The 18,137-nt window shown below is 44.9% G+C and overlaps 1 protein-coding gene across 2 annotated transcripts in view; it reads left to right on the top strand.

Annotated features, from left to right (window-relative positions):
• The window catches only part of SGK3 (serum/glucocorticoid regulated kinase family member 3), a 498,190-nt gene that overhangs the window by 204,793 nt on the left and 275,260 nt on the right, over positions 1-18,137 (top strand). For both annotated transcript variants that reach the window (XM_085605508.1, XM_085605509.1), the window contains exon 7: positions 4,484-4,559. In XM_085605508.1, the coding sequence (XP_085461634.1) occupies positions 4,484-4,559 (76 nt within the window). The remainder of the gene's footprint in view (positions 1-4,483; positions 4,560-18,137) is intronic.

Genomic DNA, 18,137 nt, shown 5'->3' with positions numbered 1-18,137 from the left:
AATTCTGCCATGATGTGGTCTTGAAGTGCTTGTCGGTATCAGTAGTTTCTTGTCCTAGTTTCAGGGATTCCATTTCAGACCAGAGCATTGTGATTTGTAGTAAATAGTAGACAGTTTGAGGTTCCTTCATATTTTGTTGTATATAATTAAGTATGTAATATATTTGCTAGATGTGGTCAGAAGTCGATCCAAAGTGCTTATGTGCTAACAAGGTTATTTGACTTGCTCATTGCCAGCAGTATTGTATATTCATGAATAACCTGTAGAAATTAGGTGGTGTTGCTGAGTACTAGTATCCATCTGCTGGCTGATCTGGGCCTTGTTGGGTGGATGTTATGAGACTCCTTTAAATGTGTACTGTTATATGATGTTGTTGTATGGTAATTGAACAGGTGAATGCTGTTCCAGGCACGTTGATAATCACCAACGTAGTATATCTGTACAGTATTGAATGTGTGTGCATTGTTGTGTCTAATATCTTGTGTTGGAAGTTCTTGTGTGCTGTTATTTAATAGGAATTGTTTTTGCAGGCACTTTAACAGTCAACTATATGGTATGTCTGCACTGTTCTGTATATTGCTTTCTGTTGGAGGTTACATTACTGTTGAGCACTGGTGCACCCTAATAGCCATGTAAGGTATTTCTGATGAATATTTCTAACCACAGATTCTTCCCCTTTATAATCCCAAGCACTAGACTGGAACTTGTGATTTAATTTTTTCAGCTATACTCTCCTCGCGCACCAGCATTTCATGTCCTATGGCTCCGCAATGACATCATACCACTCCTGAAGTGACGGAGCAGGACCCCACATAAGCACCACTCCTGCACATTGACGCCAGTCCTTTCATTCCTGCACCCTTCAAAGTGAATTCGGAGCTCAGCTCACATCTTTAAGCTTTTCCAACACCAAAATTGCCCAGACAGTGTGCCAGGGAAGATGTAGTCCCTGAATACAAGAGGATTTAAGCTTTGTTGTGACTGCAGGAAACCGATGTCGGTTACGGATCCACAAGATATGTCCTATGGTGCTTAGGCTCCGGTTACAACTCAAAGTGCTAGAAAGCTAAGCGGAACACATCCCCATCCTACCACTCGAAGTCTGAGAATAAATTATCCAGCAAATAGTGGCCTTCAAGAAGGCAGTGCTGTAAATTTTTCAGATGCTACCACTCCCTCTGGTACATCTTTAGTCTCACGGAGTCACAGGTGGACTTCTGATACCTGGCCCTCTACTGATATTGATTGCCTCTCAGACTCTTTTCCATTGACCATACCAAAGCTGGTCCATACTTCGGCGCCAGGGTCCACCCCAGTTTCGTAAGTGCCATCGCCGAAAACAACTCAGCTGGTACCAATTCCAATCGCGTTGCCGGTTTCTGACCCTGATCTTAAGTAGGACCGTTTTGGGCCTATGTTGTGCCATGAAATATGGAAGCCGCAACCCGTGGTTTTACACACCAAACAGACCTGCAGAAGCAGACTTTCCCTTGATGCCTGCATTATCAGAAGCTAGAGGCCTTCTTGAGCTCCAACTCTGATTTGGTCCAGGGCATGCCTAATGTCCCTCACTACACTGATGATGACGAGGAGGTGTAAAATCTGATCCCCCGCATTACGCTGATGATTACACAAAATGCTGGTGGCCCTGATGTCTCACCAGAGAATAGAACTGGACTCATCACCTGGTTCACAAATGGAAGAAAGTGCATATTTTACTCTATTGGTGTGCTGAGCAGTAGAAGTGCTTAATTTGCATTTGCCTAGTCTGGAAAATAAAGCCAACTTATTGAAGGAAATTCTTCAACCAGGTCCAGTTTCATCTGAGACAATATTATCTTCTAACGAGATTCTTATGGACCCACTCATGGCCACTTGGTCTAAGCTATGCTCAGCAACTCTAGTCAGCCAACCTGTGGCCAGATGGCATAGGCCAGCTCCTGGACATCATGACTTGACCACATCGAAAGTCAACCCAAATGCTTTTCCTGAAAACCCCATTGGATAGTGAAATATATTAGTACCTTTGGGAAGAAAATGTTTCCCTCTGCTAGTTTAACTTTATGATCTTTGAATGTGGTGTGCCTTCTATCCAGATACACCCATGTCTTTTGGGACATGACCAGAAAGATCTTACTTGCTATCCAAAAGATTCTCAGGACCTCACTGGCTCAAATGATCCCAGACTTACAGAATGCAGATAAGTGTGCTTCGTGAAGGCCAGGCCACCACTAATCGCATATGCCTTGATACTGGCACCAGTGTAGTGCTTAGAATACATGCCTGTATGCAATCAGCTTGGTTTTCCATGGATGTCCTTCGATGAATGTAGACCATTTGTGTTAAAAACAAAAAAGGCGCCTGTAGGAATGTGCCTCTTTTTGCATGGTTAGCCCCCACTTTTTCCCTGATGTGAATTTGAACTGTAAGTGCACTGGGTCCCTGCTAACCAGGTTTCCACTGCCACATCTCTTTCCCAAACACTGTACCATGATTGGCACAACTTCAGTTACTCCTGTTAGTCCCTAGTAAATCGTACCTCTGGTACCTATGGAATAGGTACTGAAGAGGATCCTCTGGCTGCAGCAGTGGTTGTGCCACCCCAGGGACCCCTCACCAAGGCTATGCACTCTGCCATTACAAGCTGAGTGTCTTGGTGCAGAAAAATCAGAAGAGTCGACATGGCGCATAGCCCTGTGTGCCATGCCAACTATACATTGCATAAGATATAGGTAAGCCAGCACATCTGCAGGCCTTGAGCCCTAAGGCAGGGTGCACTATATTCTGTGTGAGGGCATATCAGCATGAGCAGATATGCCCCTACAATGTCAAGTCGATTCTGGGATGTTTTCAATAAACAGGGAAGCAATAGGGAGTACATGGGCTGGATATTTGTCAACAAACGTTTTCTAGCTCCATGATGGCTTCACTGATTTCTAAGATGTTTGGTACCAAACATTTTGTCTTAATAAATCCTCACTGATGTCAGTGTTGGATTTATTGATAATTTCCCACAGGAGACCCTTTTAGAGGGTCCCCTGAAAACCTATCAAGCACTGGTGTGGTCTCTGATTTGTGTTCAGGCCACCACCAGACATGTTTCTGACTTCATGGGGTGAGAGCCAGCGCTCTCAGAGGACTGAGACAAGCCTGCTCTGGGCATAAGTGCTTCACACCTCCTCCAGGACAGGATGACATTCCTGAACAGTAAGTTTCAAAGGTGATGCCGCCTTAGAAATTCAACCCAGGAACCTCCAGGTAGTAGAGGAAGCCAAGCCCCGTTTCCTGCTCCACATTTGGCGGGAGGAAAGGCTGGGTAGTTAGTTAGATGAGGAGGAGGGTCCCCACTTGGCCTACACCACCCTTAAAGAGGTACAGGTGCGGTGAACCCGTCTCCTGGAATTCTACCATCATGGGATGGTGGAAAAACAACCTATTAGGGATAGGATAGTGCCCCTTCCCATAGATAGTGGTCACTAGAGGGTGTAGACCCCTAAAGGTAAGTAGGCCATTGGCTACTACCAGTCTCCCTTTGTAATGCCCCTAAATTCTTCATTTAGGTAGCACTCCCAGACCTGAATATCAGATTTGAGGGACATGCAAAGACCCACTGCACGAGAACTGAAGCCCTACTGCAAAAGAAAAAGGCGTCAAACTCTGCCTGCTGCTTCAAGGACTTGCCAATCGCCGCCTACCATGTTGTCCTGAACTTGAGAGGACTCTAAGAACCCCAGAGCCCCTCCCGCCTTCAAGAAGTCACCAAGAAGCTCCCTTGGAGTGACGGTATCATTATCCTGCACACCGCAGGTACCAATCCCATGAATTTCGGAAGACCCCTGATGGAAGGCAACCAGCTGCTGTACAGGAACTCATCCAGCTTCACGACTTGGACAGACAGCCTCTTCCAAAAGCTCACGGTAAAATCAGGCAAGGCAGCCACACGGAAAGCAAGTAGACTGCAGTGCTTAAGTTGAAAGACTTTGAAGTGGAGTGGCGGTTGTTTGGCTTGAATTGCTCCAGGGCTTTTTGGTCTCCCAAGGTTAGTGAGTCGTAGCCAGTTGTGGGTAGTGATAAATTGGCCAAAACGTAGTATGGCATTCAAACAGTTCTTACCTTAATTAAATGTTGCAGACCAAACTGTTCAGGCAGTAGTTCAGCTGACGGTAAAACCCTCTAATAACATAATTTGGGAGTGCAGTGGCCATGGCCTCTTGTGTACAGGTAAGTCGCAGCACCTAGGTGGTGCATAGGTGCTGCCAGGGCAATAAGTAGTGCCAACAGCCACTTTTCGCATTATCAGCCAGGGAGAGAGGAGTCTGCTAAAATGGACTGTTGTTGAAAAGTGTCCCTTTCTTGGGGATTTCATGCTGTTCCATAAACAATGTAAGCTTGATTATTTTACTGCTAGGACCATTGTAAATTAACATACTTACTGTGCTACAAGAACTTGGTAAAAACAGAAATTATTCTGTTTTCTAAACAGATTTTCTTCAACAAAGAAGAACGGGGCTGAATGAATTTATTCAAAATTTACTGCAACAGCCACAACTATGCAACCTGTAAGTGCCATTTTTGTCCGTTAGTAGAGATAGTGTAGACCAAATATGTTTTGCAGAAGTAAGTGTACGTATAATCAATGATATAAAATTGCAAACACCCGTGTTATATTTCTTTGAAGAATATGTTTGAAGAACTGATATGTCTGGAAAGTTGAAGTGAAAACAAGATGAGCTGGTCATTCCAGTCCTGGCCCTCCTTGCATCTGCAACTGCTCAGTTGGTCAAAGGTACTGCAGTATCTTGTTATCTAGTTGAGCCAGTACCACTTCAACTCCCTGATGTTAGTTATCGGTCTATACTATGAACGGTTGACTGTAGTCGGGAGCCTTCAGTATAGGTGCTTTTCACAGTGCTCTCTTCAGTTCCTCAAAAGCTTTGATACTCCTAGATGCCCCAGGGTAAGTTGTGCGCTCTAGAAAAAATCCTTACCATACCATACCATACTCCGGGTTCTTGGGAGGCTTCTTGGATGCCAAAGGGGCAACTATGGCCTAATTGTAAGCTGCAATGTTTCCGAAGTAACTTGTAAGTAATAGAAAGGCGCTTGCTTCTGTTTTGCTAGTGGGCACCTCCCACGCTGAATTTCGGCATCCAGCGAGGTTATCTTCCAGTTACCCAGGATGTCCAAGGTAGACTACAGTGGACAAGGTTGCCAATTTTGTTTAATGTTTTTATAATACAAGTGCAATGTCCTCTAATTTCTATCATCACAACAATTGTGTTACCATGGACAGTTTCTCCATCGCACCCCCTGAAATGTTCTGTCCTTGAAAACGTTGGCTGTGACGAATATATTGTTGGTACATTGGATGAACACATTTAGAAAAATTAGCAGTCATAAATTGTTCTGGGCTGTGACTGGTTGACGTACTATATATACACAACATGGACGATGATTTTGACAATAACTTTTGCTACATATAAGAAACATTTTGAGAATGTATCCTATGAGTTCCTCAGTGTTGTTTTCATTTTGTTCACACAGCATGTGTTGCAAAAACAGGTTGCATCGAGGTGTGCTCTCATACTTTTGAGTCTGGTATATCTTGTTCATTAGTAGGAAACACCAATAGGCAATAGGAATGGGCATACAAATAGGCACATATTTAGGAAATATATCCAGTAGCATAAAACCAACTAACTTCAAACCAAAGCTCAACTTGATTCCCAAGTATTTAAGGAATGCACTGTGTAGGTTAGAGTCATTGATGCTAATGGCAGAAGAGGATAAGGATGGTGTGTGGTTATTCAGCAGCATGCTTCACTCGTATTTCTTATTGACATTCTGTTCACTCGCGGTTCTCAAAGTTAATAGAATTTTGTTCACAGCTGATCAAGCAGCTTCCTACAAACACTTTTTTCCATGAATGACAGGACTTCCAAGGTGTCACTGCCATTTGTCAATGGGAGGGGGTACGCTACTCTTCCAGGATATTGCTTTGTGGCACTTGGCTAAAATCAATGTCAAGTCTATGTATATGTTGCTTAATTTTGGGGTTTTAGGTTTTACAAAGAACCCCAGCAAAACTCAAGCTACTCCACCAGGTGTCTCAATACTCTTGAATCTCCTTCCATGCCAAAACTATATCGTAGAAGCCTGCGTTTGGGACTACACATAGGACAAGTTATGTCTTTAGTGCCCTTCATTAGGTCAACTCGTGTGGGGGTCATATGCAAATTATTAAATTGGGTGTATTTCAGCCTCACATTCCTGTAATACTTTTGCGTGTACTCGAGGATCGTAATCCATTCCTTGCTGCTGAGGTTTTGGTCCATTTCAGCCTCCCATTTAATCTTAATGTGCATCAAGCAAACCTGGTTTGGCCATCTCCAAAAAGGAGTGGTAGAACCAGGTCACCACGCTGCGACTGCTCACTACCATGAGTAGTAATTGCAGTACTTTGTGAGTATCTGATTCTCTAGCATTAGTTTTCCATATAGTCTTGGCCACCTGAGTTAGTGACATGTATGTCAAGAATTGTAAGTGTTGGAGGCCAGATTAATTTGATAGTGCTTTGAGGAATAGCAACTCCCTGTTGCAATATAATTCACCTATCATGATCAGGCCGACTTGCGACCATTAGGCCAGTGCTTGTGGTTTGAACCAATCTTTCCACTTAGGAAATCCCACTACTGGTATAGTAGGGGCATAGACCGGACTGGGCATATTTTACAAACACAGTCCCCTCAACACCTCAGGCAATATCTGTCAAAATATTTGGGCTTTCCAGTCTGACCCAGCATTCTTGTGACTTGTTCCCCCGTAGTTTTTCCAATCCCATCTGTCCTAGTTCTTGGGGAAACGCACCCTCTAGCCATCTAGCAGTCTATTGAATATGTTCTGCCAGATAATAGAGTACCAGATAAGGAAACCCCAGTCCTCCCTACATTATCATCAATAAAATGTTCTTAGAGCCACTCTGTGATGACTCCCAGTTCATATGAAGTCTGCTAAAGTTGCCTCTATTTCTCTTAAACCGGACCCCGTCATCAAAGTGAGCAGTCTTGGAAGCCTCATTATTTCAATCAACCCAATCCTGCCCATGCCTGACCTTTCTGGCCCCTGTGAGCGGAGGATGTCACATGTGGGTGCAGCCTCATGGCCAATACTGAGCTCAAAATTGGATCTTCAAGAATCAACATAGACGGGGGTCCATAGGAGGCGTGATAAGTTGGGGTCCTTTGTGGTTTAGGAGTTGGTGTCATTAACAGCTCGCTCGTAGTGTCAGGGAGACTTCCCGTTTCCCAGTCCAATGTATACATCTTGTTCAATTGGTATGCCAGGATTTTACAATACATATAGTATTACCTAAAGCTAACCACTCCATTGCATGCTTAATTTCCCCTTCAATAATGGGAATACCCGGCATCTCTGCGGCCTCCTCTGAAAACCTTGTGAGCATTAGTCTGCCCAAATAATTCTCAGTTTTGTGTATTAAGGACTCTGCTTTAGGTTTATAATTGTTGCTATCATTCTCTTTGATGGATGAGTTTATGCTGGTTTGGTCTCTGAGTTCCTGCCCCAAACTCTCATTAATTTGGGTAATTACAGAACAGTTGAAGAATGGTATAGATAACCATGCCAAGATGCAGCCCTGTCTCTCACCCTACGCATGTGCATGAGCCAAGTACCCTGTATAGTCAAAGCACTGCAGCCTCTCAACTGCCATGGCATACTCTCTCCAAGAATTTAATAGCTTCTGTTTCTTTCCTGGATCACCACTACTACCGTTTCAAATTTCCATAACGTCTCATACATTCTGTTTGAGTCCCTAGCCAGTAACTGCTGCTCCCCCACACCTCTACCTATGCAACGAACCTTAACTACTGTTTTAAATACTTCTCGGTCAGCATGAGGACTCGCAATTTTGTCCTGATCTTCAATAAAGTAATTGAGTGCCTTGTAGAGCGATTCTTTAAGCTCCGGGTCCTCCAAAGCAATACCCTGTAGGTGCCAGGTGGGAATTAGTGGGGCCTGCCTCCCCATCTGATTTTAAGGATCCAAGGGTTATGGTCTTCCCTGTGTATTACACTTGGTATGCAGCCAAGGCTATATGCAGAGATTCCACAGTGCGGTAAAGACTGGCATGTAAATCATGCATTGGGGGGTAGAAGAAATATTCTCCAATCTGTGGGTGGATGTTTTTCCAAAATTCCACCATTCCCCTATTTAATGGCCTTTAAAAAATACCTTAGTCACGCAGAGATCTGCCTTTATCTATGTTTAGGACACAATTGGTATTTGATCCAATCACTCTGGGAGCCTGAAGCCAATTAGTTAATCTGGCCGAGACCGTATCAGAAATTTGGAATTGATCACTATTAGTAGCATAAAGACTTCCTAGTGTCACTTTGTGGTCATGCGGCCCTCCTGTGTACCATCACATAGTGCCTCTGTGTATCTATTCATCTGTCTCTAAAACTCAACACACTGAAAGCGCAGTGAGTTTTCCAATGGGTGTGCGAGGGCCTTCCCTATCTCGGTCTCTCCGTGGCACAAATGCTACCTAGGACCGTGGCGGTGAACTACGCGTCTCTAACTACCTGTCAGGGTTCCGCCATCGAGAACTAACCGTGCCCGTTGTGCGGCCGCTATTCTCTGTGGTCAAAATGGGACACACTTGTCAGGTAGCAGGAAGCTCCGGGTGGTTGCCACCCCCAATAAAGTTCTTGGAAGGCTCCGTGGGCGGTTGAGGAAGTCCGTGAAGATTGCCGGTTTAGTCTCTCGCAGTTGGTTGAAGTTGCGAGGACAGACTCGGCTGTGAAGTGCGCTGGCAGCGTTCTGAGCCGTGCACTTCACCAACGTCTTTTCAGAGTGTGCTTTCACTGCGCTTGCGCTCTAGTTAGTCAGGAGGTAGTGTAGCAAATATTTCTATGAGCTTGCGCAGAGTCTTAGTTCTGGGTAGTTTTGTTTCACTTGCGTCGGTTAGCAAGTTAGGAGTTTTCTCAAAAATATATTTAGGAGTTCTAAGAGTAAGAATCTAGAAAAACACAGAAAAATAGAAGAAGCTTACCTGATTCCCACAGTAGTATCCAGTGCTGATGAAGCTCTCAAACCACGAACCGCAAGTATAAGACTGCAAAAGACATAAAAGCTCAATTAATGTCTATGTAATTATCTCCTATAACATTCTAAATTTAAAGGCAACAGTTAATTAAATTGTAGCATAGGAAAAGTTAACCAATTCCAAGAGAAAGAAGAAAAGCAAAAGCCTTAGCATTAAGGGTAAGAGAGTGAGAAGTTGTTAGTCAGAAATGAAGGAAGCAGAAAAAGAAATGTATTTGTAGTTCAGTAATGGTGTGTTGTATCACTGATTTACAGTTCACTCAAGAGAGTTAAGAATAAGAGACAATACCAGAAAAACGTCGTAAGAAGGACGTAGAGGTGAACCAATAAAAGCAAGGCAGTCTCTTCTCTGTCCCCATCCCCTTTCCTCCGGCAGGGTTCACGTTAGCACTACTTGTTCTTGGTGCTCGGTTGAAGGTCTTTCATGGGAATATGGAAAATTCTACATTCTGCTCGTATGAGTTCGAGAAGTGATCGTGAGTACATAGTGGTCTTTACACCACCCAGGGTTGTAAGGACTTTGCGATATGGCTTGGCCGGATCCCTGTGGTCAAGATGTCCATCCTCCACCACGTCGCCTAAATTTTCAAACTCTTCCGTTAGCCCCGCCTGACGGCGCTATTCGCTCACTCCAACTAGACGGTAATAATTTCATATGAGGAGACACGAAACATAGACTCCAGAAACACTTAATGTACCGAGCAAAGCAAGAGGGGGTGTTGCGCTACTACCAAGACGGCCCGCTCTGCTCCGCTACCTCATTGAGCGGAATAGGTCCCTCTCTGAGAAACACTGGGTCTTAATGGACCAGGCGGTGGCTGGCACCCAAATATAGAAGGAGATGTGGCTGCCTCGACGGCATAGGGCTTGGGGACTCTACTCATCTCCTGTGAAGAGTGCGACCCTGAAAGTATGGACAGAGTGGCAGTTAAAGCTGGCCTAAGCACTTTTCCTTCACCCATGACTTCTCTTTTTGCTAACCCAGACTTTCCCCCAGGGATGGAGCAGGGCAGCTTTCGAAGATGGGTGGATGGGGGTTGTAAGCGCCTTGGCTGCTTATTTGACCTTAACGGTCTTCTCTCATTCGACTAACTAAAACATGGCTACTCCCTGACAGAAGCAGACCAGTTTCTCGTTTCTACTTCTCTTCCATTGGGTGTTGGGTCCTGACATGCACCCAGGTGTGGGTCACCAAATTACTCCATTTGAAAAGTGGTTGTTTCTTAAAGCAGATGATAAGCGGCTTGTCTCGGAGATCGATGCTTATTTGGGCAGGACAGGGCCCGACTGTGGACTCCGGGTCAGAAGCGGTGTGAGGCTGAAATGGGTAGATCCTTCTCGGGCAAGGAGGGGTAGGATATATTTTATAGAGTCCACCACACAGCACACACAATGATGAACACCGAAACAGCATATAAGATAGTCTCCTTTTGGTACTACATGCTGAGCTGCATTCGGAGGTGGAAGATGGACAAATTGGGAGACTGTTGGAGAGGCTGCAGGAGTGCCAGAACTCAACTTCATTTCCTATGGCACTGTCTAGGTATTGGGAACGAGTCCTAGATGACATTGACATCGCTTTCAACACTACCATCCCACGATCGCCAGCTTACACTATTCTGGGGCTCCCAAATGCGTTAACATTCCCTCTGTGTTCCCTTCGGGGGAGGCAGATGGCCCTGGCACTGAACGCAGCTAATCGGGTAATGCTCTCATTCTGGGCCACTTACAAAACACCGGATCACACTGGTGGTTGCACCAACTGTAGCTCGTCTTGGGGATGGAGAAGCTATCCTTAGAGGTCACTCCTTGAGGTTCCTCCTACCCAGAACTTTGGGTTCCCTTTATCTCAATCCTTTCTAAGGAATTTAGGGAGTTGTCCTGCCCATCCTATCTCCGATTCGAGAGACTTCCCCCTCTGAGCGTTGATAGGTACTGTTTGAGGTGGCCTTGATAGGGTCTCTGGTTGGGAGCTACTAGACCTCCTGCTTGTCTCCCCCTCTAGTAGCAGCTGGAAGGAAGGAAGGAAGGAAGGAAGGAGGTTGGGGGTAGAAGTTGTTTGTTCCTTTTTCTGTTTTGTTTAGTTACTGTATTCAAATCTCAGTTTCACCTCACGATATGCACTTATACTGCTGACTGACCCAAACTACTGAATGAACGCGGCCGGCCCTGTTGGGTTGTAGGCAGCATGCTGTGTCTTTTTTTGTGTGTGGACTGTTAATGAACAGAATTGATCCCAAAACAACACAGATATAACAGAAACGCTGATGTTTGGGAACAACACCTCCTACATGGAACAACTCCTGGTGGTCCTCTGAACTAGGACCCTCACCCATGCCGACAGACCATGCCCGTAACCTTAGCATTATCCTGGACAGCAAGCTCACCATGAAAAGCCAGATCAGTGCAGTTTCTTCTGCCTGCTTCCTCACTATTTGCATGCTCTGTAAGATCTTCAAATGGCTCCCCGTCAACACCAGACAAGCAGTCACCCAAGCCCTAGTAACCCGCCGTCTGGACTAGGCCCTCTGAAATAGGACCCTCACCTATGCCAACAGATCATGCCCGCAACCTTGGCATTATCCTTGACAGCAAGCTCACCATGAAAAGCCAGATCAATGCAGTCTCCTCCGAGTGCTACCTTACTCTTACCATGCTCTGTAAGATCTTCAAATGGCTCCCCATCAACACCAGATGATCCTTTACCCAAGCCTTAGTCACTAGCCGGCTGAACTACGAAAACACACTCAACGTAGGAATCCCCATGTACTTCCTGAAGAGACTGAAGACCATACAGAATTCAGCAGCCAGAATCCTCCTCGACCTCCCCAAATGGATCTACATCATACCCACCTCAAGAAGCTCCACTGGCTCCACATTCAGGAGAGATGCCAATTCAAGATGCTGATCCACACCTACAAAGCCCTTCACAATCAAGGACCAGCATACATCAAACACCATGTGAATTTCCACCAACCCTCCAGACAACTGTACTTCACCTCCCTCTACCTTGCACACAAACCCCACATCTGTCGAAGAAATAGTAGAGGACCCTTATTCTTCTACCTCACTGCAAAGTCCTCACTGCAAAGTCCTTGAACGAATTCCCCATTCACCTCTGGACCTCATCCTCTCTTCTGGAATTCAGGAAAGGACTCAAGACCTGGCTTTTCAACTGAACTCTCCCGAAGTATCAAGGCTCTCAGCCCCTGGTTACCCTCGCGGGTGATTAGCAGCCCTTTATAAATCTGGTTTGATTCATTGTTTTATTTCAGTTTGTATAGCCATGAAGGGTATCCCAGGGCGAACCCAAATCAACTCGAACTTGGTTGTTTAGATGGGCAGTTTGCCCCTGTATTCCAACCAGCACCTTTTCCAGGTCCTTCAGTGCAGTTACCCTAAACTAAAATGCTCCCTCTAGTGTTGAAAATGCTGTCTCCATGGCACTAGGTGCTAAAGCAGTCTGCCAGTAGCCACTAGTCAGATCAAAAGTGCTCAAGTACCTTTCAGCACCAAGCCAGTCTACAAACTAACCAGCTCTGAGGATTGGATGTGCATCTATCTTAGTGACTTCGGTTGGAGCCCTGTAGTCCATACAAAAGTGGAAGTCTTTGAAACCTTACTTGGACTACAACAACACTGGGCTGGCCCAAGGACTCCGGGATTGCTCAGTCACTCGCAAGTCTAACATCTTGGACACATCTTCCTTGGTGTTCTCTTGAACTCTGTCAGACATCCGGTAAGTCTTGCTCATTACTGGTAAGCTATTCCCTGTACCTATGCTATGGTTTTAACCCTGACGTCCATGTAAAGAGGTGGGAATATTGTCCCAATACCGATCTACCCAAATTCTGCTGCTCAGGAATTAGCTTTGGGGTAGATTGTAGCCCATTCACAGAGCCATCCTTCACATCACTGTGCTGAAGGTCATAAAAAATCTCACGGTCTTTAACTTCCCCCGCCAGTACCATGATGTTCACTGCATAATCTCCTTGGAGGTATGGCTTCAGTTTGTTTAGATGGAACATCCTCCTGGGATCCATTGTGGTACCTATATCCACCAGGTAGTTGACTTCAGAAATCTTCTGCGCTACTTTGTATAGCCCATGCCATTTGACCTTCAAAGCATTTGGTGTGTAGGGCTTCAGTACCAACACCTACTGACCCTTATAGTACCCAGTCAGCATTGCATTCTGGTCATACCACTCCATCAACTCTTGATTTGCCTGTATATTTTTCTTTGCCTGACTCAAGCATTGTACCTTCTACTGCCTGAAGCTAGTCACATATTCCAACAAGCATTGGCATAGCCAATAGGTCTCGCCTTTGGAACCTTATAAGTATTTAGTTATGCAGTACAATATCCTTGGTTCAACAACATCAACTGTTGCATGTCTAAACACTTATAAGGTCCCAAAGGCGAGACCTATTGGCTATACCAATGCTTGTTGATAACTGCTTTCTACCGTTGCCACTGTTGTACTCTTTCATTTACTTATTTCAGCCTGTGCTGCCTCTCTGGGTCAGGGTGAAAATCTGATGGTGAAATCCCTGTCCCCAAACTGGGCCGGTGCCCACCACCTCCACAAATGACGCAATGCTGGACAACACAAACATTGTTGAGAGCACATATTATACACTCTGTCGGACAGAAACAAGTACAATGTGCTCAGAAAAAGGCAACAAACAAAATTAAAGCTTAACAAATTATATTCGATCTACAACATGCTTAATGATCTATGTGCCTCAAACAGGTGAAAACTACACATTGTTAACTCTGGTGCCCTCAATAGGTTTTTATATTGCCTGGATGTCATTCATAACCAGTATGGTGGAGAGTAGACCCGGCCGCTTTTGACACATCTCTCATCCTTTCCTACTATGAACATTTAGGGAAACTGAGTTGAGTGGTGGTGTCCTAGTTTGTCTGTCTTCTTCCCACCAGGCTGCCCTCAAGCACTAGGTTTATTCCTCCAGGTCTAACTTACTCACCATGTGAGTGTTCCACAAGGATATTCATTAAGTCCTTCAATGAGTAATATATACATCACTTCACTTGCCAAACTGATTAGATCAAGAGTCTCCAAACGTCTGAGTAATGAGAGGGACTTCTGATCGATGAAAATTAGCCAGAGCAACTTAACAGTGTGGTAATAGTGACCATATTGGACAAGTTTCATTAGTGATCGCCGTGTGCAAGATTACCGATAATGATCGCCTCCGTGCATTAGGCATAGTTGCGAGCAGTAATGTAAAAAGGTTTTATCAATTTGGTATACCACAACATGGGTAATTCATAGCAGTCATCTCTGAAGAGCCGTCTTTCCAACTCTGCTCCAAGAACGGTCATCCAGGCCATATTTATTTCAAGGCTAGATTATGGAAATCCTCTCTATCTAGGTGTCAAGAGTTTACTCAGGTGGCTGAAAATTGTGCAAAATACGGCGGCTAGACTTCTACTCCATCCTCCAAAGTTCTTTCTGACTGCCAGTTTACTCCAGGAACTTCACTGGTTCCCTATTGAGCGCCTCATCCAATTCAAAACACTGTGTGGACCTCAACATGACTACATGACTATAATACACTATCTCTGCAGGGACCTGGGCATCCCAATAGTCACACATGATCTTATTAGGGACCTGGGTAACACTATAATCACGCACTAATATTATGGGGACTTGAACATCATTATAATTCCACAATAGCTCTATGGAGACTTGCACATGACTGTAATCACACACTATCACTACAGGGAATTGAACATTACTTTAATCACACACTATCTGTACGGCGACTTGAGCATGACTGTAAACACACATTATCTCCTTGGAGACTTCAATGTAAATTTAATCGCTCACTACCAATGCGGGCAGGTAAACATGACTAAAATGACACACATGCTCTGTGGGAACCTAGATAACTCTATAATCACATACTATCTCTGTGGGGACATGGACATCCCAAAAATCACATACTATCTCTGTAGCAACCAGGTCATCCATAAAATAACACATTATCTTTTTAGGGACTTTTTGCCTACTGACCTCCTGTTTCGCTGACTTCATTTTTGCTGGCTCTGGGATTCTGGGCACTTAACCACTGTTAAACTTTGCCAATGTGCTGGGCATACCCCTCCCACTTAGAGCAACAAATGCAAAAAGAACAGATGATGGACGGAATGCTGAATTAATCAAACATGAACCCCTAGTCATAAATGTGGGTTAAATCAATTTTTTTGCACGCCACGCCATTCCAGGTCATCTTTGCCAAGTGGACGTAATAAAATGTGCTAATGCCCAGTGCAATGTGAGACACCTCTGTAACCACAGTGCCCAAAAAATACTAGTGCGTTTTGATAAAGATCTGTTTCAAAAGCCAAATTGATAACATAATTTTCAATGGGTACTGCTTGTCGTAAATCCTTAGGCAGAAAGATTACCACAATACAGCAGTCATCCTATCACACCTTTATTTATGGCAATTCTCTATATTTCGAACCCATTTGTGGCCTGTCCCCCTGTCAAAGAGGTGGGGCGGGCCGGAGGAGGGAGATGGCGCGGGGAGAGGGGATTAGGGACTTTAGGGACAAAATTAAAAAAAATACAAATAAACTTACCAGATCACCGTCGCCTCTGCTGTCCACTCCATCCTACTCTTCCTGCTTCTGGGACAGGCTCAGGATTGGCCTGAGCACAAAAACTTTACGCTCCCAGGCTGACTGGGAGCCTGTACCTGCTTTCCTCAGCACCAGCATAGCAGCTGGGGCTGGCAAAAGCTTCACTGCACACAAGGAGTTTGGCTGGCCTGAAAAGGCCGGCCAAACACCTCATGTGCAGTGACGGGACATGGTAGTGCACTAGCCCTCCCCCACCACAGCGTCATGCCCCTGCCCTGCCCCCAAGACTCATCAGTGTGATTAAAATAAAACGGGATAGAAACCAGTTTTATAATCATTGTATTTGCGGCTGGTGGCAGCGCTCCTCCGCCCAAATGGTGGGGCTGCCCCTGATAGGACCTTCTCAATATTATTTTCACACCTTCGGACGCCCCAAAATCTTTCAGCACGGTTCGTTCTTGAAATCAACAGTCAGGATTCCATATTTTATCAACGGGTTAAAGCGTGCTGGCTACCCGTACCTATTGTTGTGACCTTTAAATGTTTATATGTCTATCACAGAGCCATTCATAAGACTGGATCCACTTTGCTTCAGACAGTTTCATCAATATCTACCTTTCTGGAATCTTTGTTCCAGCAGTGCCCAGTTACTCTCACTCCAAAGATCAGGTGGGCACAGTGCTAGGAATATGCCGGGCACATCTGTCTGCTCTTCCTACCAAGTTATTGGATGCTCAGCGGAGATAAAGAAAGAGGGCGAGAAGTAAAGAAGGAGAGAAATAAAGGTTGAGAAAAAGAAAGAGGGAGAGAAAAAGTAAGATGAGAAGAAGGAAATTGAAAGGAAAAGAGGGAGTAAAAGGTGGGGAGAAAAAGAGGGGGAGAGAGAAAGAAGAGACTAAGAAAGCACAAAAGAGGGAGACAAAGAAACAATGAAAGAGGGATACAAAAAGAAAGAGGTAGAGAAAGAGAAAGCAAGAAAGAAAGGGAGAGAAAAAAGGAGAAAATTATGAGAAGGAGAATGAGAGGCAAAGGGAAAAATACTGGATGTGTGTCTAGGCTCTATGGGTATGCTGGGAGGTCATGAGCGTTTGTGCATGCTTTTCACTGTGCCTCGTTTAGCAGCATCTATACTGTATTAATGTCTGCAATAATGCCCATTTCATTGTTTGGCTGTTGTACTTCTTGCCATGACATGTATGGTGTGTGTATTAATCACTAAAATGAAATAAAGTTTGTGTAATTTTCTTTCTTTTTTATTTGTTCATGCATGCACCGTGTGACATTTGTGTGGTACAACTCCCCCGAGAACGGGCTGTGTGTGCTTTGCGAGCTTACACTGACAGGGCATGCATCTTCTAGGATGGAAAGGAAGGAGTTGTGTTTAGTGCACATGTGCGCACTGTTTGGGCACCTGTATTGTGTGTGGAGCATACAATCACCCAAAGGAGTTTTTGTTGAGTGTAATATGAAAGCTTTGGGTGGCAGAGAACATGTCCGGGTAGGTGTTTGCTCTGGGGAGGGCGCATGAACCGTTAGAATGCATGATCTGACCTGGATAGGTTCTCTGGCATGTAAGACTGGTGTGATATGGGAACATATGCTTTGCTGGCTTAGACGCTGGTGGTTTGTGCTCTATTGCTGCATGTGTGTGCACACTGTATGTGGTGTGGGTACATCAGCTGTATGTTACACATTTGCATGTTCTCTCATGTCTGTGTCTCAATGTATGCTGCAGGTGTGTAGCTGTACAGTTACATACACACTGTGTGTGCTTGTACAATGTGTTGTGTACTGTACTGCATCTGTGTGCGCGCGCCCACTTGAGATATCGGCGTCTATGCATACATGTACTGAAGGTGTGTCCAACGTAAGATCAGGTGGGCCTGATCCATGACACACACTTGCAGGCAATTAATCTGAATGCACATTACATATATAGTCCGTGACTATCCTGAAAACGTGTCCAGGAACCAATCTTCCTGGACTTACGATGGACACCCCTGATAATGTTTGTGTGCATGCATACGTTTTTAGAATGGTGTGCAGGCATTCTCTTTTGATAGTGGATCGTGCATTATTTGGGGTTTGGGTGCATGCACTGTATGCTGTGAATGCATGCAGTGTGTGAGCGTGCGTGGGCAGTTAGTCAGCCAGTCTGTGCGCCCTGTATGCTGTGGGAGCCCAAGTACAGTTTGACAGCATGAAGAGTGGGGCCGCTTGTGTTGTGCTGAATGAGCAAATGCACGGATTTTACAAGAAAGCAATGCAAGCACACACTGTGTGATGTGCACGCATGCTGCAGAACAACCCGCTGGAGTGAAGGACTCGAACATTTCAGTTACATTTAGTGTCAGTGACATGCTAACGTAGTTTCTGTCGTTAAATATGACTCGTA

This window comes from Triturus cristatus, chromosome 5_1 (assembly GCF_964204655.1).
Source record: "Triturus cristatus chromosome 5_1, aTriCri1.1, whole genome shotgun sequence".
Lineage (NCBI taxonomy): Eukaryota > Metazoa > Chordata > Amphibia > Caudata > Salamandridae > Triturus > Triturus cristatus.
The sequence above is the reverse complement of the archived record's forward strand: the minus strand, read 5'-3'. Positions and strand labels throughout refer to the sequence as shown.